The 23,912-nt window shown below is 40.4% G+C and overlaps 1 protein-coding gene across 26 annotated transcripts in view; it reads left to right on the top strand.

The window, feature by feature from the left end:
- The window catches only part of ablim1a (actin binding LIM protein 1a), a 148,862-nt gene extending 125,199 nt beyond the window's left edge, over positions 1-23,663 (top strand). For 13 of the 26 annotated variants that reach the window (XM_021605935.3, XM_090235359.1, XM_090235378.1 and 10 more), the window contains 7 exons: positions 2,614-2,718; positions 7,586-7,633; positions 9,704-9,853; positions 10,926-11,014; positions 11,345-11,468; positions 17,588-17,640; positions 17,949-18,083. In XM_021605935.3, the coding sequence (XP_021461610.2) occupies positions 2,614-2,718; positions 7,586-7,633; positions 9,704-9,853; positions 10,926-11,014; positions 11,345-11,468; positions 17,588-17,640; positions 17,949-18,068 (689 nt within the window). In that variant the 3' untranslated portion in view covers positions 18,069-18,083. Of the gene's footprint in view, positions 1-2,613; positions 2,719-7,585; positions 7,634-9,703; positions 9,854-10,925; positions 11,015-11,344; positions 11,469-17,587; positions 17,641-17,948; positions 18,084-18,351; positions 18,360-18,882; positions 18,958-22,098; positions 22,180-22,389 lie in introns of those variants that run through there. The other 13 variants (XM_090235435.1, XM_090235401.1, XM_090235424.1 and 10 more) reach the window with 2 other exon arrangements.
- Positions 23,664-23,912: the final 249 nt, after the last annotated feature.

Raw genomic sequence — 23,912 nt, 5'->3', positions numbered from 1 at the left:
TATGCCATTTATATCCATAAATGTCCATTTACAGTGAGTTCACGTTCAGAAATTACTCAAAAATGCCCGCAGGAAATCTAGGTAGCGGGGCAAGATAACGTAAATAGACATCATAAACTTTGACTAAATATACATGTTCTACATATAGTTAGAAAGATACACTGCTTCTTTATGCAACCGCTTTGTTAGATTTATTTTTAACGTTACAGAAATCGCACACTATTCAATATGCTGAGACGGCACTCAGTTCCAAGCTACATTTCTACGTAATGTTGGAGTCAACAGAAACACAGATTTAAGCATAAATATTCCCTTACCTTCGATGGTCTTCGTTCAGAATGTTCTGGAAGGCTTCATACTTACCCAATACATCGTTTGGTTTCAAGTCTTGCGTCTTTGTATTAGCTACTGCTAATAACATCAGCTGAAATGCACCCAAAACGTCCTCTGGTCCGGAAAAGTTGCGCATCAAAACTTCAAAATTACATATTATGTGTCGACTAAACAGGTCAAACTAAGTGCAGAAGCAAGCTTTATGATGTTTTAGACACGCAAAACAAACTTCAATTCAATCGGCCATCGTCTGCCCTTCTCTTGAGTGCTGGAACAAAGGAATGGCTGGGACCAATTCGCGCCCCTACGCACAGCCTATTCTCTCGTGGCACGCACTAATTTCACTCCCATAGGGTCAATTCTCGCGGGATTTGAACGATTCAAAGCTCTACTGAAAGAGGACATCTAGCGGAAGAGATAGAAAGTGTCCCCAGAATCATGGTTGGGAAGGGTGGGGGCCATGACGTCAAAGTTGCTCCAACTTTCATGGCCACAAAAACTAGTTTGGAAGAATGCCTGCCCTGTGAGTTCTGCTATACTTACAGACATAATTCCAACGGTTTTAGAATCTTTAGAGTGTTTTCTATCCAATAATAATTTTTATTTGCATATATTAGCAATTTTTGACAGATTTTTTTTTCAGTTTACTAGGGGTACCCAATCTCTCCAAAGGGGGCATATGTCTGCCATATCCTTAACAGGTTTTAATAAACATTTATATATATTTTTATTTTACTTGGGGTATGTAGACTTCCACTAGGCACTGTATACTGTTGCCATGCACATTTGATGTGAAGTGAATGTCAGAAGCTGACTAGCCTGGTCCCAAATCTGTTTGTGCCTTTTTTACCAACTGACTGGCAAACAGATCTGGGACCAGGCTAGAAACGTCTCTTCTGCTGTCATGATATAGACATGCAGCCTAGTTCACTTAGACCAGAGGTTCCCAAACTTTTTCACTCAGGCTCCCCTTCCAGCATTGGGAAACTTTGAAATGTTCCACCCAAGTCACATTACTGACAATTTGCCTGTTTAATGATAAATGTCCATTATGTCTACCTGCACAGCCTGGTCTCCTAGACTAGACATAACATAGTAAATATAAATCCTGGACATTCAAATTAGTATGAGATGTTACGTTTGGTATGGTTACTTAAGACATATGGTTACTTAAGGCAAAAATGAAAGTAGGGTGGATGGGTGGGAGTATAATGCGAACATCTAGCAACCCGGAGGTTGCGAATTCAACTCTCATCATGGACAACTTCAGCATTTTAGCAAATTAGCAACTGTTCAACTTTTACTTACTACATTTGAGCTATTTCGCAACTAAGCATGTTAACTAACCCTTCCCCTAACCTTAACCCTATTAGCTAACTCTAACCCTTTAACCTAACTCAACTCCTAACCCATAGCCGAGTTAATGTTAGCAACCTAGCCACCTAGCTAGAATTCATATTGTATGTTTAGTGAATTTATAATGTATAATACAAATTGTAATTCGTAATTGTAATCTTATGTTACGACATCCACAAATTAACACGTACCATACTAAACGTAACATATCATGCTAAATGGAGTTTACGGAATTTCATACAGAAAAATACGAAATGCTCTGAGACCAGGTTGGCCTGCATCCTTTGGTTAGGTCTCATATTACCTCATGGCTACAGTATGTTACTAACACTGTTGGTTGAGATTAGTAGGATTAGGGACGGGTTAGGGTTTGATGAGAAACATTTTTCAGCATCCATCTAGTTAGCATTAATCTGCCAATTGTTTTGGATAAAACATGTTTTTTAAATGATAAACTATATATTAGATATGATATCAGTCTTACGGTCTTTTGTGTTTTGATGCTGTTTGGTTGCATGCTAAGATGTGTCCTCATCCTCATCTACTGTGTTATGGTAGGGACAAACAGAGTGAATCTGTAGCTGTACCAAACTCAGAGTTGCATATGGTTCATTCTGTATGCTCAGGTATGCTTCTTGTCTGCTGTATGCTTTAACTACAACATCTGCATGATTTTCCCATCGATTGATTTGGTAATACAGGATCCTTCAATAGTTCTCAAAACTGGATCACTCTTTCAGAGTAAAGTAACATCCACTTGCGTCCATTTTTATGCTTGACCCTAATCTCACATGCCAGACCTTACAGCTATATCCAATACTCAGAGACACGCTTGTCTGGCTCTGCAAGATTAGCTTTCTCCAAATTTATGATTTCCTTATGGTTGCCCTGCTTACATTTTGTTCTTGGTTCTTCTCATCGGAGGCACTGATCCACCCAGCGGGCGGAGCTCCCCTATACCCCAACGGCCAGAGAGCCGGCCGGTCACTCCACCTCTCTCTCTGACCCCTAAACATTTCCACCTCCCAGGTAGGAGATACACGGAGCGCACCCTGTCACTGTTACTGCTACTGGTCACCTGAGACTTTTTATTGCTCTCACGCAACTTCTCTCTACCACTTTTTCCATTTCAATAATGCTTTTGTCTCATGTGTCACTGGAAAAGTGTTTGATACGTATACATGAAATGCAAAACACTGAGCACAAACTGATTGAATCAACGTTGTTTCAACGTAAGTTGTTGACGTATTGTGGCACGGAATCTACATGGAAAATAAATGTAAAAAATGTTGACATAGACAAACGTTGTATAAAATCTGTTGAATTTGTACCTTTAAGATAATGTCAGATCTTCAGCGTTATATCCACTATTTTAAAAACAAACAATAAGCTGGGCATAGTCTACACATAGTCTTTGGTCTCCCATCCAAGGTTTTGAACAAGCCCAGCTATGATATTTGTCATTGACTATTACCAATGTGCTATTGTGAGAATGATTGATGATAGATCCCCACTTAAAAACTAAATACAGTGCCTTGCGAAAGTATTCGGCCCCCTTGAACTTTGCGACCTTTTGCCACATTTCAGGCTTCAAACATAAAGATATAAAACTGTATTTTTTTGTGAAGAATCAACAACAAGTGGGACACAATCATGAAGTGGAACAACATTTATTGGATATTTCAAACTTTTTTAACAAATCAAAAACTGAAAAATTGGGCGTGCAAAATTATTCAGCCCCCTTAAGTTAATACTTTGTAGCGCCACCTTTTGCTGCGATTACAGCTGTAAGTCGCTTGGGGTATGTCTCTATCAGTTTTGCACATCGAGAGACTGACATTTTTTCCCATTCCTCCTTGCAAAACAGCTCGAGCTCAGTGAGGTTGGATGGAGAGCATTTGTGAACAGCAGTTTTCAGTTCTTTCCACAGATTCTCGATTGGATTCAGGTCTGGACTTTGACTTGGCCATTCTAACACCTGGATATGTTTATTTTTGAACCATTCCATTGTAGATTTTGCTTTATGTTTTGGATCATTGTCTTGTTGGAAGACAAATCTCCGTCCCAGTCTCAGGTCTTTTGCAGACTCCATCAGGTTTTCTTCCAGAATGGTCCTGTATTTGGCTCCATCCATCTTCCCATCAATTTTAACCATCTTCCCTGTCCCTGCTGAAGAAAAGCAGGCCCAAACCATGATGCTGCCACCACCATGTTTGACAGTGGGGATGGTGTGTTCAGCTGTGTTGCTTTTACGCCAAACATAACGTTTTGCATTGTTGCCAAAAAGTTCAATTTTGGTTTCATCTGACCAGAGCACCTTCTTCCACATGTTTGGTGTGTCTCCCAGGTGGCTTGTGGCAAACTTTAAACGACACTTTTTTATGGATATCTTTAAGAAATGGCTTTCGTCTTGCCACTCTTCCATAAAGGCCAGATTTGTGCAATATACGACTGATTGTTGTCCTATGGACAGAGTCTCCCACCTCAGCTGTAGATCTCTGCAGTTCATCCAGAGTGATCATGGGCCTCTTGGCTGCATCTCTGATCAGTCTTCTCCTTGTATGAGCTGAAAGTTTAGAGGGACGGCCAGGTCTTGGTAGATTTGCAGTGGTCTGATACTCCTTCCATTTCAATATTATCGCTTGCACAGTGCTCCTTGGGATGTTTAAAGCTTGGGAAATCTTTTTGTATCCAAATCCGGCTTTAAACTTCTTCACAACAGTATCTTGGTGTGTTCCTTGTTCTTCATGATGCTCTCTGCGCTATTAACGGACCTCTGAGACTATCACAGTGCAGGTGCATTTATACGGAGACTTGATTACACACAGGTGGATTGTATTTATCATCATTAGTCATTTAGGTCAACATTGGATCATTCAGAGATCCTCACGGAACTTCTGGAGAGAGTTTGCTGCACTGAAAGTAAAGGGGCTGAATAATTTTGCACGCCCAATTTTTAAGTTTTTGATTTGTTAAAAAAGTTTGAAATATCCACTAAATGTCATTCCACTTCATGATTGTGTCCCACTTGTTGTTGATTCTTCACAAAAAAATACAGTTTTATATCTTTATGTTTGGAGCCTGAAATGTGGCAAAAGGTCGCAAAGTTCAAGGGGGCCGAATACTTTCGCAAGGCACTGTAGATAGGTTCTCCCGAGTGGTGCAGTGGCACCTGATTGCAGTGCTTGAGGCGTCACTACAGCCCCGGGTTCGATCCTAGGCTGTGTCACAACTGGCCATACCCAGGAGACCCATGCGCTGGCGCACAATTGTCTGGGTTGGGGGAGGATTTGGCCGGAAGGGATGGGTGGCAGTTTGGGAGCCTACAAGCTGACTTCAGTTTAAAGCTGACTTCAGTTGCAAGCTGACTTCAGTTGCAAGCTGACTTCAGTTGCAAGCTGACTTCAGTTGCAAGCTGACTTCAGTTGCAAGCTGACTTCAGTTGCAAGCTGACTTCAGTTGCAAGCTGACTTCAGTCACATTGGTGCAGCTGGCTTCCGGGTTACGTGAGCAGTGTGTCAAGAAGCAGTGTGGCTTGGCAGGGTTGTGTTTCAGAGGATGCATTGCTCTCAACCTTTGCCTCTCCCTAGTCTGTAGGGACAAGACTAATTACCAATTGGATATCATGAAAAAGGGGTAAAAGTATTTTAAAAATATAGGAATAAAAAAAATATAGGAATAAACAAAATAGATTTACTAAGTCATTCCAAAGGGTAGGTTTAACAGAGCTCAGATATCATATATGATATCATCAAGACAGATGGTTGACATTTTACATTGTATTTTTATGTTTGTTGTTTGTAACTGATTTTTTAACTTTATTTTAACTTAACAACTTACTTGTTACTTTTATATCTTATTCTTATTCGTGTTTTTTAAACTGCATTGTTGGTTAGGGGCTTGTAAGTAACATTTCAGTGTTGTATTCGGCCCATGTGACTAATACAATTTGATTTGATTTTTGAATGACACAATTTAGGCTTATATAGCATTTGCAAAGTCATCAAAAGCTATTGTTTCATTTCAACCCAGAATTCAACATAAAATAGACAATACAATAGGCCTAGGGTTTTAAGCTTTGGCTGATTTTCAAACTGAATGATATTTAGTGATTGAAAACTGTTTGGTTGTCAACACAACAAAATATCAACATTTGAAGGAGATGAAGCTGATTGGATAGTTGCATCTGTGCCACTGACTTAGTCTGGCTTTCATTTCAGTTTGTCTACAAAATAATAATTGATATGTTGAATTCAACTCCATCTCAACTAAAAATCTAAGTTAAATAATAAGACTCAATCAGATCAAATGATTTAAAGTGCATTTAACGTTGGATTTGATTTGATTTAATCCTATCCTTTAACTTTGATGTTTGATTGAGATGGAGACGTGAATCCAACGTACCAATGATTAATTTGTAGACAAACTGGAATTAAAGCCAGACTTGTGGCCTAAATTCACCAAAGGCGAGGCATGCATGATTTTTTTTTTTAAAGCATTGTTTTGAATTATAATAACCCAACCGAAGCCAGGTGGGCAGGTTGTCCTCCATGACGCCTCGCTCATTTAAAACCTGTCACGAGTTTTGTGATTTATTGCTGCCGCTGTAGTCACACAAAACATTTTTTGTTGTCATTATTCACTTTTTTTTTTTTACTCATTTGAATTGGAAGAAGTAGCTAAATATTTATTTTTTTACCATATATGCTAAATTAGACCAATTCACCCACCGCTATCAGCAAAGATGATTGGAGATATGGACTATCCTGCTAGCATACAGTCACTGTTCTGCCTGTCCCATCCTTTCCACCCTCCTCGGTCTGTTTGCTCCGCCCACCCGCTTCTGGTGACTTTTTTGCTTAAGTCAATGGCACAGATGGAACTATTCAAGCAGAAGATAGATCTCCTTCAAATGTTGATATTTGGTTGCGTGGACAACCCAAAACAATTCACTATCACTTTTGTGATACAGTAAATAGCCTAAAGTTAAGTTTCCTGGTTGCTAAAATTCTAATAGTTTGCTGACTTTCAGTTTATGTGACAAAACAGGCAACATAATGTGTAAAGAAAACATTGTACCATTTCAACCGCTGTGAAATATATTTTCAATAACCCAAAATATAGTATTTTCAGCTGTTTGAAGCTGGTGTGCAAAACTGAAAGTAAAGGGCAGGAAGCATAGACATAGCGCACATAGAACAGATCTACCGCTTCTTAGACTTGCTTTCAATGAGAATGACAGATCTATAACTATGTGAATTTGCTTGGGTCGCCTAAAAAGTGACATATTGAAGCTTTAAAAACGAATTAAAAATGTTATCTTACAAACTAATGTAAAATTCAACTTTAAAATCGGTAACACATCCATGGCCACATTTTGAGGTGATGGTAACTATACATTTCTTCTTATGTAATCACATAAAGTGTTCTAATTCAAGATAGCTATGCTATAATCATCTGTGCACAATCTCAAACAACATTGATCAATTGCGCCATGTGCTTTTAATGTAATCTCTACTGCAATACAGTTATTTTGGTTCAGCCATTAGATGAAGTACAGCGATAACACATGAATCTGTTGTATAGATAAACAAAATATCTGACATTGTATTCCCGTTTGAACAATGCTTTGCTTTTAAATTATTGAAAGCACGGAGATAGACATTTGGGTGACAACTAAACCAAAAATCAGACGTTGTTTTTCCATTGGAATTTGGTTAATTGAAAGCATAGTGATAACACATTGGAAATTCAACTAACTTTTGTTTGTCTTTTTGAGTGGGTGAATATATCTTGTAATCCCATTGATCAACATCTCAACCAAATATTCCCCACATTGAAATGACATGGTGTGCCCAGTGGTTTTGACTATGTCTTTCTCCCTTTGCCCTTTCAGATCAGGGGATCAACATTTACAGGAAACCACCCATCTACAAACAACACGGTATAATTCACTCTCTGTGACCTGGTTTCACCAGCATTTTTTTTGTTGTTGACCTTTAACTAGGCAAGTCAGTTAAGAACAAATTCTTATTTTCAATGACGGCCTAGGAACAGTGGGGTAACTGCCTTGTTCAGGGGGCAGAACGGCAGATTTGTACCTTGTCAGCTCAGGGATTACAAACTTGCAACCTTTCGTTTACGAGTCCAACGCCTCTAACCACTAGGCTACCCTGCCACCCCGGCAATAATTAGACTGATTGCAAATAGAGACAGAGCTTTCCAAGAGCATGACTAGGTAATATTACTTCTCTTAGCAGGGACATGATATGAGGAGTTGGTTTACTGTAAAACAACGTGATTATAGAAAGAAAGAAAGTGTCTTGAAACTCATTCGCTATAAACAAGAGCGATAAGCTTAACTATACAAAGCAGCACCTAACCTTTTAGTAATGGTATGGGGTTGGTGGACTAGATGTCAATGAGCAATATCTGGGTCCTTTCAATTATGTTTTCTTCAGTTTGGATTGAAATTGTGTAATCACCACATTGACCTCTAATTGTACACCATTTACTGTGACCACCTCCAATGTCAATGTGTCAATATTGTTTGAAGTCTCTCTCTCTGACCAAATACTTTCTGAACACTTTCTGAGAATTTAGAAACCTAAGCAAAAGATCAAGGCATGCGAGCCTACAGTACCCCGTAATCTAAAGAGGAGGTTTGGGATGTAATCTTAATTTCCTTAAATATGATTTATCGCTGACATGTTTTGGAGTGTGGTCCTTCTCCTACTAATGGTTCCTAAGACTGAGCACCCCTTCAGTGGTGCAGACAATATTATAAATATTGATTAGAGCGCCATCACACCACAACTATTTACATAATCTGTGAACAATTTTTTATAATAAGTGTAAGTGTAAGTGTAAGGTTGGGTGGGGTATTATCTATACCATGTACACAGCAAATTTGAGATGAGAATTTTTACATCCACTGTGTTAAATGTAACCCTTTCTTAGTGTGTATACTGTATATGACCCACTGAAATAGTGTTAAACTGTTGCCAAATCCAACTTAAAAGAACACTTATTAGAGATGATGGTGTTACAATTTATTTTTGTTAAGTAATCACATGTAGTGTTTCAGTATTTTAGTATTTTTTTGGGGGGGGGTGATGTTTTAACACTATAGGTGTAAAGCCTTATTTACATATTTCCCAGCATTCCTTTCAAGTGAGCATGAGAGATACCCACCGATGACTGTTTGTTAGTTTGTTGGATTCATAACAATTCAGTCCTGAAGCCTTCACCAAGTAACTGCCAAGGTGAATGTGTTTGAATTGAAATGAACCATTTATAGCCCTATAAAACATATTTGTCATGTATTTAGTTATGTCCTAATTATCCTTAACATTTCAGTCTGAAAATCTTTGTTCTTGGCCACATCAGACCTGCAAATCACAATATTCTGGTTTATGAAATTATTATTTGTACTGCAATTCCTATCAGAATCCAGCCATTCAGGAAAACTGCTATTGAGAAGATTTAATAGTGAGGTCATATCATTTAAACTGGAACAACCATCTCAGTGATGGGTACACTAGATTGGATTAGTTTAGAAAAATGTATATAATTTATCTTTGTATAGCATAAGATCAATGAATCAATCAATGTGCATGCAGAAGCATAGATATTAAAAACAAACTATTCTAAAAATCAACCTGGAACAAATTATGCTGGGAAACGTGATAACGAGGCCCCTCCCACATATTTTCTACTCTGAGAGAAATCATGGAACTTAACTCAACACAATCAAGTAACAACAACACCATGCAGTGTTGATTCCACTGTGATTTAAAGAAAACGGAATTTTCTGTCAATTTGTTAACCCAACTCAAATCAACACTCAGATATAACACTCACAACACTTTTCACCTCAACACTTGTTAATTTGCCGTGTAAAGATTATCACACAACATTTCAGACAGATGATGTTGAAATGTTCAGCTGTGTTTAAGGGGATTAAGGGTACTCACTCACACTGATAGTCCAGTTCCTCTGGTTGCCAATTTAGATTCACCCGCACCAAAAAGAAAGTCTGCTGATGACATCATCAGATCCGCTACGTTTCCTGCCGCCCATGTCCCCCCTCTGGATGACACATCACCGACCGAAAACGACCACTGGCCCCCCTGCTCTCCCTCCCTGACCCTGGCTGCCTTAGGTACAGTAGGCTCCTTATGAGCATGCTTGCACTGCCCCACCTCCTTCACCTTAGAGGCTCACTACCCCTAACCAAACCCTGAACTTGTCCCTGTCCAGAAACAACCACTAGTCCCTACCCTCTAGACATTTATTGAGATCTGAGAGAATTTGATAGGTTTCAGCAATATGTCAATAGTACCACTGTGAACTCTGATAGGCTAGGTGGAATTTCAGCCATATGGCTTTTCCGAACCTCTCAGATTTTCACAAGTGTCTAGGATGTAAGGTTTGGGTTCTTTATGGATCGGTCATAATCTCACTCTTATGCACTTGAAGCTTAACATCACCACTAAGCTTTATTGCATCCCTGCTCTCACCACAATTTGACTCTCTAGAACACAGATTTTAAAATTATTTTGCTGAATTTTGTGCAATGCTGATGAACAATGTATCCTTGAAAGACTGTTGTTGTTGGCATCATGTCACTTTTTGCTTGCTACAGCTTCAGTTGCACCTTCCTTTACAGCTTGCTTTACAGCTACCTATAAAATCAATCAATCGACCGTTCACAAATGACTTGGACAGAGCTAACTGAGACTGGCTTCAAACGGATCTGTCTTCCTACACTGTGTTGCTCTGTGTATCAAACTCATAGTAAATATCTCATCTTGTGAAGACTTGTACTCTCCTTGTTAACATTCTGTGCAGCTGAGTAGTTTCACTGTTTTTGGTTTGTCTGTGTTCATGTCTAGTGAACTCTGTCTCACATTTGTGTTCTCCCACACCCCTGTTGCTGGAAAGATAAATCCTACAGTACTTTTGTCAATCCTTTTAAAAATCCTGTACAGTACTTTTGTGAACATGATGTCCACAGATGGGAGCCTTCTATTATGCCTTCTGTTATAGTTTTTTACAGTCTTGTTTGACTGTATTTAGCACTACTTCTCGGTCAAGACGCCTGTAATTCACACACACAGTTATAAGGGTGTGTGCATGCATGCCTGTGTGTGCGTGTGTGTGTGCGTGTGTGTGTGTGTGTGTGTGCATGTGTGTGTGTTGGCTTATTCACGGGTTGTTTATGCCACTCAAAGGTTCAGAAGGAGGAAGGAGACGGTCTAGGGAAGAGGAGGAAGAGGAGGCTATGAAGAGAAAGCAGATCCAGGAGGAGCAAATCAACAAGGTTAGAGAAGCCACATTCATACACTCACCCCCACAATCACACCCACAAACACACACACGTAGGCAGCTCTTTATAATAACACACACGTAGGGAGCTCTTATAATTTGTTATAAGCATGTACAAGCCTTTATACTGTATTATAATAAGGTTTACACTATGTTTTGTCTCTGTATGTATCAACTTTTCAACTGACTCAAAATAGCTGGTATTTAGTCAGGATCATTATAAGATTCATTATAAGATATTATACATGCTCATGACAAGTCTTACAATGCATTATACCTGCAGGCTTTAAGTTAAGTATTTTCCATATGTTCTGTGTGTCCCCAGATCCAGTCTGGTTTGGGGAAGCTGATAATGAAAGAGGAGAATGAAAAGGAGCAGATCAGGGAAGGTCATGCACGCAGCCAATCAGCTCAGCGCTATGAACCTCAGCAGAACAACTATGATGGAGGTATGTTCTGACTAACTTCACCATATAGTAACAAGCACATTGTTTAGAAGAACCACATCAAATTAACTCTAAATCAGGGTCAGGTTCATTAGGTACCAAACTGTAGAAAGCGATCCAAAATTGATTGAAATACAGAGTTACTATCTGTACTTGTCCAATACAACAAACACCATTTTTTGTTGTAACGCTCGTTGTTTGAAGGATGGTTGGACAAAGATGCAGCGTGGTGTAGGGTAATAATTTTTTATTAATGATAACCGGCACAAAACAAGAAAGAGTAACAAAACGAAACGTCCAGCTTTGTAGGGCTCAAAAGCAACAATACAAAATCAAGATCCCACAAACAACAGGTGGGAAAAGGCTGCCTAAATATGATCCCCAATCAGAGACAACAATAGAGAGCTGCCTCTGATTTTGAACCATACCAGGCCAAAATAGAAATAAAAAAACTAGAGTACCCACCCTAGTCACACACTAACCAAACCAAAATAGAGAATAAAAAGGCTCTCTAAGGTCAGTGCATGAGGTCAGTGCATCCCTCCGCTTCTGTGGAACCGGACCGTGGGTCATCGCTGGAGGCTCCGGACCATGGATCGTTGCAGGAGGAACAGAACTGTGGATCGTCATCGGAAGCTCCGGACCGTGGATCGTCGCCGGAGACTCTGGACCGTGGAACGTCTCCGGAGGAATCAGACCGTGGATCGTCGCCGGGGACCCCGGACAGTGGATCGTCGCTGGAGGAACCGGACCGTGGATTGTCGCCGGAGGGACCGTGGATCATCACCGGGGAATCCGGACCGTGGATCGCCACCGGGGACTCCAGAACGTGGATCGTCGCTGGGGACTCCGGACTGTGGAACTCCGGATGGGGAACCCTCGCAGGACTCTCCGAACTGTGAACCCTCGCAGGAGGCTCCGGACTGGGTACCCTTGCAGGAGGCTCCGGGCCATGGATCATCACTTGAGGCTCCAAGCCATGGATCATCACTGGAGGCTCCGGGCCATGGATTATCACTGGAGCCACCCCCGACGGTAGATGCCCACCCGGACTCTCCCCTATTGAGTCAGGTTTTGTGGTCGGAGTCCGCACCTTTGGGGGGGATACTGTCACGTCCTGACCATAGAGAGCTGTTTATTCTCTGTGTTGGTTGGGGTGTGACAGTGGCCGAACCGTGGATCGTCGCCGGAAGCTCCAGACCGTGGATCGTCCCCGGGGCCTCAGATCTGTGGATCGTCTCCGGAGACTCCGGGCCGTGGATCGTTGCTGGAGACTCTGGGCCATGGATCGTTGCCGGAGACTCCGGACCGTGGATCATTGCTGGGGACTCCGGATGGGGAACCGTCGCTGGAGGCTCCGGGCCATGGATCATCACTGGAGGCTCCGGGCAATGGATCATCACTTCGTCACATTTCGTTTTGTCTTCTGTTTTGTCTGGTGAGTTTATTAAACACGTAGAATTCTACGCACGCAGCGCCTTGGTCCAATCATTCAAACGACCGTGACACGCGATATGTTTAGGCTACTACATGATACTCAAATGTTCTCCATATACATCATGAAGTTGCTACAACCTAGCCTATGAATGAAAGATTACAACGTAGGTGCACAGAGACATTTTTTAAAAGACAGACAGTGACACGTTCAATACTGCCTTGCACACTCTTGCCTGCATCTAGCTGATCTAGGGTGTAATCATTAGTCCAACAGTTACAAATAAGAGTTTCTATTGGACAAATTCAGGTATGTTTATCCCCGTTTCATTCTGTTTTCTTCCGTTTAAGAAACATTTTTCAACAGAATTGGTGGACTGAATACACCCCTGACACACGTAAAGACAGTTCACTTTCATATCAGACACATTCTATTCCTTCTTGCATCTATGCACTCTCCCCCTCTCACCTTTTCCCTTCGCTTGTGGACTTCAATGCACAACACATCAGCTGTATGTGACCAGCCGAAAAAACTTTCCAAGCCAAACCATATCGTAACCGCTACACACAGCCTCCATCGTTGTCAGCATATTAGCTAAAGTAATGTCATAGTCAACATAACTAATAGAACTAATGCGTTAGTTAACCTGCTACAATCATGCAGTAACTTTACAGTGTACAGTCAGTAAAGCAGTTTATCACATTTGTAAAACCAAAAGCATACCTTGACTTGGAAGAGTTCTAGTGTTGTGTTGGATAGTCATAGCCGGCTACCTAACATAGCACCCCTCTGTTTGAGAAGGGTGTTTGAGTAGGCTAAACTAGCTGGCTGCATTTGAAAGGGGAAAAATGACTCTCTCTCTCTCTTGCCTCTCCTTCTTCAAATTAATTTGTTCAAAACTGTTCAACTATTGTCCTTCTCTCTCTTTGAGTCAACTACATACTACATTTTATGAACTGCAGTCCTAGCTAGCTGTAGCTTATGCTTTCAGTACGAGATTTATTCTCTGATCCTTTGATTGGGTGAACAACAGGGCAGTTCATGCTATGCTGGAGCTCTGATAGGTTGGAGGATGTCCTCTGGAAGTTGTCATAATTACTGTGTAAATCTGTGGAAGGGGGTTAGAACCATGAGCCTCCTAGGTTTTGTATTTTAGTCAATGTACCCAGAGGAGGATGGAAGCTAGTTGTCCTCCGGCTACACCATGGTGCTACCCTACAGAGTGCCGTCTACTGTAGAACTTCATTGCAAAAAAGTGTATTTTAATCAATTATTTGGTGACGTGAATATATTTAGCTTTTTATCGAAAAAGTATGACTTTTAAAATGTTTTACATGTTTTTTTTTATGAAATTTACTGAAGAGGATGGTCCTCCCATTACTTTTCTGGTGAGCCTCCACTGATGTATGAGCCACTGAAATAGTGTTATAGGTCCCGAACCTTTCCCATGTAAAATAGCCTTTTGAGTGACTAAAGCATCACCCATAATGTTTTTTCCTGATAAAATTTTATAAAATGTACTTTTTCTCTCATGTCTAACTACCAGGAAGTCTGAAAGACAGACCTTACCTTGGCGGGCGGTTCCTTGAAATACCTATGTCAAGCCAAATTGACCCAGTGAGCAGTGCTGCAGTGAGATGATCTCAAGCAAATTTTCTGATACACAATGCAACTCAAATGCTGATACACAAAGCAACTCAAACGACATTGAAATTGCATGAAACATCCAATCCTGTCATACATCACATCTTGGTTTCAGAAATAATTTGTTCATCCAACTGCTTGGTTATTGGAAAGCATCAATATTGACACAATGTTTACAGTATAATTTAGCTAGCTAGCCCAAATGAAATTGTCAGTACTGTTTTTCAAGATTCATAGTAAAAGAAAAACAGAAATACCTTATTTAATTTAAGAATTTTGCTATGAGACTCGAAATTTAGCTCAGGTCTATTCTGTTTGAGATGTTGAGATGTTTCTACAACTTGATTGGAGTCCACCTGTGGTAAATTAATTGATTGGACATGATTTGGAAAGGCACACACCTGTCTATATAAGGTCCCACAGTTGACAGTGCATGTCAGAGCAAAAACCAGCCAATGAGGTCAAAGGAATGCTCCGTAGAGCTCCGAGACAGGATTGTGTTGAGGCACATGTCTGGGGAAGGGTACCAAAACATTTCTGCAGAATTGAAGGTCCTCAAGAACACAGTGGCCACCAAGGATCTTTCTAGAGCTGGCTGCACGGCCAAACTGAGCAATCAGGGGAGAAGAGCCTCGGTTAGGGAAGTGACCAAGAACCCTATGGTCACTCTGACAGAGCTCCAGAGTTCCTCTGTGGAGGGGGGAGAACCTTCCAGAAGGACAACCATCTCTGCTGCACTCCACCAATCAGGCCTTTATGGTAGAGTGAACAGACGGAAGCCACTCCACAGTAATATTCACATGACAGCCTTCTTGCAGTTTGCCAAAAGGCACCTAAAGGACTTTCAGAACATGAGACACAAGATTCTCTGGTCTGATGAAACCAAGATTAAACTCTTTGGCCTGAATGCCAAGCGTCACGTCTGGAGGAAACCTGGCACCATCCCTACGGGGAAGCATGGTGGTGGCAGCATCATGCTGTGGGGATGTTTTCAGGGACTGGGAGACTAGTCAGGATCAAGGGAAAGATGAACAGAGCAAGGTACAGAGCGATTCTTGAATGAAACCTACTCCAGAGCACTCAGGACCACTCAAGTCTAGGGTGAAGGTTCACCTTCCAACAAGACAACAACCCTAAGCACACACAAATACAGTGCAGGAGTGGCTTCGGGACAAGTCTTTGAATGTCCTTGAGTGGCCCAGGCAGAGCCCGGACTTGAACCTGATCAAACATCTCTGGAGAGACCTGAAAATATTTATTTATTATTTTACCAGGTAAGTTGACTGAGAACACGTTCTCATTTGCAGCAACAACCTGGGGAATAGTTACAGGAGGGGGATTAATGAGCCAATTGTAAACTGGGGATTATTAGGTGACCGAGTTGGTTTGAGAGCCAGATTGGGATTTAGCCAGGACACCAGGGTTAACACCCCTACTCTTACGATAAGTGCCATGGGATCTTTAATGACCTCAGAGAGTCAGGACACCCATTTAACATCCCATCCGAAAGACAGCACCTTACATAGGGCAGTGTCCTCAATCACTGCCCTGGGGCATTGTTATATATTTTTTTTAGACCAGAGGAAAGAGTGCCTCGTACTGGCCCTCCAACACCCCTTCCAGCAGCATCTGGTCTCCCATCCAGGAACTGACCAGGACCAACCCTGCTTAGCTTCAGAAGCAAGCCAGCAGTGGTATGCAGGGTGGTATGCTGCTGGCCAAATAGCTGTGTATCGATGCTCCCCATCCAACCTGACAGAGCTTGAGAGGATCTGCAGATTAGAATGGGAGAAACACCCCATATACAGGTGTGCCAAGCTTGTCGCGTCATCATACCCTAGAAGACTCAAGGGTGTAATCGCTGCCAAAGGTGCTTCAACAAAGTACTGAGTAAAGAGTCTGATGTAAATGTCATATTTTTTTTATTTTTTTATATATATATATTTGCATTTTGATTGAATACAAGGTGGTACTTATTTAAATTGTGTAAGAGAATAAGAAGTTACCATTTGTGTAATCAAATTAGGCTTTTTGTGATATCGCAAAAGGTTCTTAATAATCCAGCCTCCTGAATCCAACTGTTTGACACGAGGGAGGGGACAAGTAACTTTATGATCAAACTTTATCAATGTAGAAGCAACTTTGATCTGGTTTCATCCAAATATCATCAAAATGAATGGAAAACGTACACTTTTCAGTGTTGACAAACTACCAAATCTAGTGTTGGTTCCCTAACACTATGGGGGTGCTGCAAATTCTGACATAAATTGCAACCTTATTTGAGTAGATGCTCTTACACTTTTTTCGTGTAAGGAATAACACATGTAGTTTTACAGTATTTTGGGGCGTTTTGTTTTAATACTGTAGGGTGTAAAGTCTCATTGACATTTTTCACAGCATGCCTTGTGAATGTGAGAGATACCCACCCATGAGTGTGCTTGTTAGTTACAGACACATGGTTGTTGCATTCATTAACGTCTAGTCCTGAAACCTTCACCAAATGACTGCCTACTGTAAGTGTCTAAATTAAAACTAAATCCTTAATTACCATATATAATTGCATAAATTACCTTGACATTGTGGTTTGATAAGCCAGGGTTATATCGGACCTGCAAATCACAATATGTTGGTTTGTGAAGTCATTATGAATTCCAGCCGGAGGTAGGATGGCCAAAAATTTGAATATTTTGTGACTCACAATCTGTTTTATGAATGACTGCTATGTTGAAAGACAAGACTGCCTAAACCATCTAAACTGGAACAACCATCTCATTAACGGGTGCAATAAATCCAACCCCTTACAGATTGGATTAGTTTAGAAAAGCATAAATTACTTATCTTTGTATAGTATAAAATCAATGAATCAATCAATGTGCATGTAGAAACATAGATGTTAAAACAAACTGTAAACTTTTTACCTCAACGCCGAGATTTTAACACTTGCAAATGTCCTGTGCTTGAACAATTCAAACTAAAGGGCAGCCAAATTGAGTTTAGATGTTTCAGTGAAATGATGATACTTACCATAGTTTCAACTTTTCAGATGATTCCAAAACTTCCTCGCTGCCTGGTTATGGACGGAATGGATTACACCGGGTAAGATCAAACACCTATCAGATATCACAACTTGATTAAATCCAACTAAATCAATCAAATCAGTATTTGATTTAATGTGGATGTTTTCCGCTATGACAGCAGCAAGTAGCCTGGAGGTTAAGAGTGTTGTGACAGTAACCAAAAGGTCACTGGTTTGAATCTCTGAGCCGACTAGGTGAAAAATCTATTGATGTGCCCTTGAGCAAGGCACTTATCCCTAATTGCTCCTGTAAAACATTCTGTTTTGATCAAATTGTTAATATAAATATGTGACTGTTGCCATTAAAATACTGTTTCTGCCTCTACAGCCTCAGTCCACAGATTTCACTCAGTACAACAGCCATGGGGACATGTGTGGGGGAGGAAGAGGTGAGTGTTGCTCACCAAATAAAGCTCTGGTTATATTCACAACTACTTCCACAATTTAAATACTCTTAAAGCTACAATCTGGGATTAGCAGTTCAGCAAAATGACAGGCCCACACTTGTTTTGGTATACAGCTGAGAAATGGGGCTTGGGAAATGTAACCCCTCCCAGATCCCAGATTGTACCTTTAACCGATTACACACATAAATAATTAATCAATATGTTTTATAATAAGGCACCCAATTATTTGGAAATAATGTAGTACTTAGTTCAGATATGAATGATAAATGGTAGAGAAAAAACATTAACTGTGAGTCTCATTTTCTGTCCCATTTTGTCCTGCAGAGTTTCAGGTATGTCTCTCATGTGCTTATCCACAACTGCCTTTCATTATACCTTTAATTTTGCATGTGTTTGCTCACTCATTATTCCTAAGATTGCAAACCTAATGTTGTCCTGAATGTCAACCCAGTCCCGCTAAATGCCTGCATCACTGTTTGCTATTCCAAACTGTAGTGATTGCATTGCAGTGATCCTGCATGCTCCTGCCTTGGAACGCAAACAACACTGCTTTAGTTACATATTCAATTGCAAACCGTAGCAGTCCTCTAGACTGTGAGAGGTGGAGGGGTCACAAGCGTAGAGGCCATTGAGATGAATTGTATTAAAAGAATGCCAATCTTTGAAAGCCGAAACCCATTACCCAAAGAGACAGACAAATGTACTGCAGTGACCATATGTTACAAGTATATTGCTCTATATAATAGTAATATGATACAGTTGCTGGGCTAGTGGTAGCTATAGTAGATAGCTATGCTAGAGACATCTCAGTTCCATACCACTATATTACATGTGTGTGTATGTTCTATCCTGTAGCACATAAGGGATGGCTGTGCCGCAGTAACAAGAATGGACAGGGGAGTATCTATGCCTAATATGTTGGAACCAAAAGCAAGTATCTTATTTCTTGATCATTTTTTATTTATTTACCTGATGATCTCTGAGCTGTATGTAGAGCTAGAGCTGTATGTGCCCTATGCGTTTTTGTATATTTCACTGACATGCCAAGTTTTTAAAATAGACTTCACTACAAAAACGAATATGCTGTATGCAAAAGAAAGGAATACTGAGTCAGTGGCGAGTGAGCTCAAAGGTATAGGACTGGTGGCGTGTCTCATAATATCACCACTAACTTACCTACAGTATGCAGCTGGTAGTCAGTTCCATCATGGGTTCCTGGAACCAAATGCAGCCCCTCGACAGTACTACATCCCATGAGGCTGTGGCTGTGGCAGTCCAGACAGGAGCTAGTGAAATGAGTCACCTCTCGCTTAGCATGCCAGCTTCTCCATGTTCATTCACACATCGCTTCAATATAGACTGTATGTAGCATACAGTGGAAAATCCAACACCAAATGTATATTTGAAATTACTCTGATCACTGTATACTTTATGAAGAAGAGACAGCTTCATTGTTGGATTTTCATGATTGGTGTGCCTATTATGAGTTGGTCAGATGGAAAAATTAGAAAACAAATCACCCTTATTAGTTGCTTATTAGAGTATTTCAGTAAGATCTTGCAAAACTCTCACTCTAAATTGAAATGAATCTCATCCATGTCTGTTTGTGTACTAGACCTTAGCATAAGTTAGCTGTAAAGCCCACAGTATAGCTGCTTGCCAGGACTCGATAACTATGTCTTGAATTTTATTGAACAAAATTGTTTAAAACTTACAGTACTATTTTGTTACTTACTTACAAAATGTTAGGGTCACAGTTAGTTCTCTGAAAATGTGAATTCGTAGCCTAATCTTGTCCATTTATCTAGTCAGATATTCCAACATATTCACATTTTAACTGATATGCAGTACCGGTCAAATGTTTTAGAACACCTACTCATTCAAGGGTTTTTCTTCATTTTTACTATTTTCTACATTGTAGAATAATAGTGAAGACATCAAAACTATGAAATGACACATGGAATCATGTAGTAACCAAAAAAGTGTTAAACAAATCAAAACATATTTTATATTTGAGATTCTTCAAATAGCCACCCTTGCATTGATGACAGGTTTGCACACTCTTGGCATTCTCTCAACCAGCTTCACCTGGAATGCTTTTCCAAAGGTCTTGAAGGAGTTCCCACATATGCTGAATACTTCTTGGCTGCTTTTCCCTTACTCTGCGGTCCAACTCATCCCAAACCATCTCAATTTGGTTGAGGTCGAGGGATTGTGGAGGCCAGGTCATCTGATGCAGCACTCCATCACTCTCCTTCTTGAAGGTGTGTTGGGTCATTGCCCTGTTGAAATACAAATGATAGTCCCACTAAGCCCAAACTAGATGGGATGGCGAATCGCTGCAGAATGCTGTGGTAGCCATGTTTTTTAAGTGTGCCTTGAATTCTAAATAAATCACAGACAGTGTCACCAGCAAAGCACCCCCACACCATAACACCTCCTCCTCCATGCTTTACGGTGGGAAATACACATGCTGAGATCATCCGTTCACCCACACCGCGTCTCACAAAGACATGGCAGTTGGAACCAAACATCTTCAATTTGGACTCCAGACCAAATGACAAATTTCCACCGGTCTAATGTCCATTGCTCGTGTTCTTTGGCCCAAGCAAGTCTCTTATTATTATTGGTGTCCTTTAGTAGTGGTTTCTTTACAGCAATTTGACCATGAAGGACTGATTCACACAGTCTCCTCTGCATAGCTGATGTTGAGATGTGTCTGTTACTTGAACTCTGTGAAGCATTTATTTGGGTTACAATTTCTGAGGCTGGTAACTCGAATGAACATATCCTTCACAGCAGAGGGAACTCTGGGTCTTCCATTTCTGCGACGGTCCTCATGAGAGCCAGTTTCATCATAGCGCTTGATGGTTTTTGCGACTGCACTTGAAGAAACTTTCAAAGTTCTTGAAATGTTCCTGATTGACTGACCTTCATGTCTTAAAGTAATGATGGCCTGTCATTTCTCTTTGCTTATTTGAGCTGTTCCAGCCATTATATGGACTTGGTCTTTTACCAAATAGGGCTATCTTCTGTATACCACCCCTGCCTTGTCACAACACAACTGATTGGCTCAAATGCTTTAAGAAGGAAAGAAATTCCACAAATGTACTTTTAAGAAGGCACACCTGTTAATTGAAATGCATTCCAGGTGAGTACCTCATGAAGCTGGTTGAGAGAATGCCAAGAGTGTGCAAAGGTGTCATCAAGGCAAAGGGTGGCTATTTGAAGAATCTCAAATATAAAATATATTTTGATTTGTTTAACACTTTTTTGGTTACTACATAATTCATAATGTTATTTCATAGTTTTGATGTCTTCACTATTTTTCTAAAATGTAGAAAATAGTAAAAGTAAAGAAAACCTTGAATGAGTATGTGTACTAAAACTTTTGATCAGTGGTGTACATGTTTTGTTAATAATAAGAGCACAAATGCATGTACCTACACAACGATACAGGCATCATGCACCTCCCTATCAACTGATACCCATATAGTTGAGTCAGCCCCATCTGCCCTTACAGCCCTCACTCACAATCTTCTGTCACAGTTCTTGTCCCTACCCAGCGCTGTCTCAGACAAGACTATCAGTGTTGAACATGCTATAACTGTAAAAATGATGCCCTATCTAATCAAACATGGATACCCGGTTTCTATGGTACCTCTATATGTCTGTCTGCAGCAATGAATGTGTGGAATCATGTACTCAATAAAATAATTACAGCATAAAATGCTTTATTTTACATTTTGGTTTTATCTCAAAAACCTAGTATCCACGTTCGATTGAATGGGGTCCTCGGTCAGTTGTGATGGCCCCTTGGTCTATCTTTCAACAGTTTCCTTTTGAAGCTTGATTCAATATTGCCTTCCTTTACGAACTTTGCTATCCAGGATCCTTGGGACTTCCCTACCCCATTGAAGTTTACATTTTAAAAGGTTACGGTAAGGGTTAGGGTTAAGGTTAAATAAGGGTTATGGGTAGGGGCTAAGGTAAGAGGATAGGGTAGGGATGTTCCAAGGAGCCTAGATAGCACAGACCCTTACCATTACTGACAAGTGTCTCCCTTTGAAGGTCGTACCATATGAAATGCTCACGATAACCAGTAGAGGGCGAGCTAAACTGCCCAGGGAGGTGGACAGAACAAGACTGGAGGTATCATTTGATTTCTGCATGTGATGATAGATACTCGATTGTCTACTTTGTGTGCATGAATGCTACACAAAAACCTAGTGAGGAAAGTACAGACTCCATAGCTCCATATAGATTCTTGAGAGTTTTTCAATGACTTTATAGGAGCGTAAATGCTAACCACAACATACCCCTCCCCCTTCCTTCTTTTCTCAACCTCTCTTCTCACTCTAGCGCCACTTAGCCCCAGAAACGTTCTTTGACATCTTTGGGATGGAGATCCAGGAATTTGACAGGCTTCCACTGTGGAAACGCAACAACATGAAAAAGAAGGCCAAGCTCTTCTAGCAGTCAGAGCAGCATGCACTCATCCCATCCCATAAGATAGCAATCTACTCTACCACTGTAACATAGATGTAGGATTTGTTTTGATTTTCCCCCTTTCCCTCTTTTTTGACATGTTCAAGGAAGCAACGAAATGGACTCTTTTTACTTTAAACTTCCTCTACGGACTGAATACATAATTAACGAACCGATAGATGCTACAAGGAAATAGAATAAACCCATTTCTTAAGTGTTCAAAAATGAAAAAGAACGAGAAAGAACTATAAATTAGGTCATGTTTTTTTGTTTTTTTACTGCTGCGCTTGTTTTTTGTTTTGTTTTTCGCTTTGCTTTGAATGGAGCTGCTTTTACTTTCCTTCCCTTTTCTTTAATCTCATGGCACCAAATGGAACATGTTCTTCACATGCGAAACTGGAATGTCTGTCTGTCAGCTTCATAAGTCAATGGTCAGCTTGCCCTCATTTTGGCTGAAACATTTTAGACCCGTGTTGGTGTCAAATCAAATGGCTTACAGTCTTCATCATGGAAATATTGGGTCTTGCCATTTCTTTATGGCTCTAGTACATAATATGAGTCCAAATCTTCAAACACTGCTCAGCTTGCCTTAGCACCTAACCATGTTACTCTCACTGGCATCAGAGTCTGGAAAAGCCATCAATCCAAACAATATAATGTGGTTTCCATATAGATCCGGGTTATATTCATTAGGGCATGCAACATTTTAAAATGTTATGTAATGGGAAACTGAAATGAGCGTGGACAAGTCCAAGTAGTCCCTCCCTTTTTCAGTTTGTTTTCTTCCATTTGATGCCTATTAAATATGACCCAGGTAGCTTCTTCAACAAAACAGTTTATCCTATCAGGCTCCCATGAAAACGACCCAATTTACTTTTCTGTTGGTTAAATTGGAGAAGCAATTGCTATTTTACTCACAAATATTCAACAAACACCACCCCAAAAAATACAACATTAAATGTACAAAAAATAACAACTGTATTTAAAATGACTGTTTTATAAATGAAACCCACACTGCCATTTGTTGTATTGAAATATAAGCAAAAATAAAGCTTTAAATCCCTGTGTATGATACACCAAAGGTATCACCTGTATTAGTTTATCTCCTCTCAGCTATTAAACTATAATAAACACAGTGTGTGAGGTAGTATGAGGACTCTCCTGTCAAGTTTTATGGGACCAATCAGGCATAGTGTACTCGGGGGACTTCCTGGACTTAAAGAGGCAATAAAGAGGCAGACACCCATGGAGCTGTCTGTCTGTCTCTCTCTCAAACACGCACACACAGATACACACACACCCAGGCTCATAGAAGGCCTATAGTTTTGAAGTATGGTATGAATCAAAGTATGAATGGAGAAAACACAGTGTTGCTAAAGATTATCTGTGTATCAAAC

The sequence above is a fragment of the Oncorhynchus mykiss genome, chromosome 1 (genome assembly GCF_057628025.1).
Source record: "Oncorhynchus mykiss isolate SJ-2025 chromosome 1, ASM5762802v1, whole genome shotgun sequence".
NCBI lineage: Eukaryota > Metazoa > Chordata > Actinopteri > Salmoniformes > Salmonidae > Oncorhynchus > Oncorhynchus mykiss.
The sequence above is the reverse complement of the archived record's forward strand: the minus strand, read 5'-3'. Positions and strand labels throughout refer to the sequence as shown.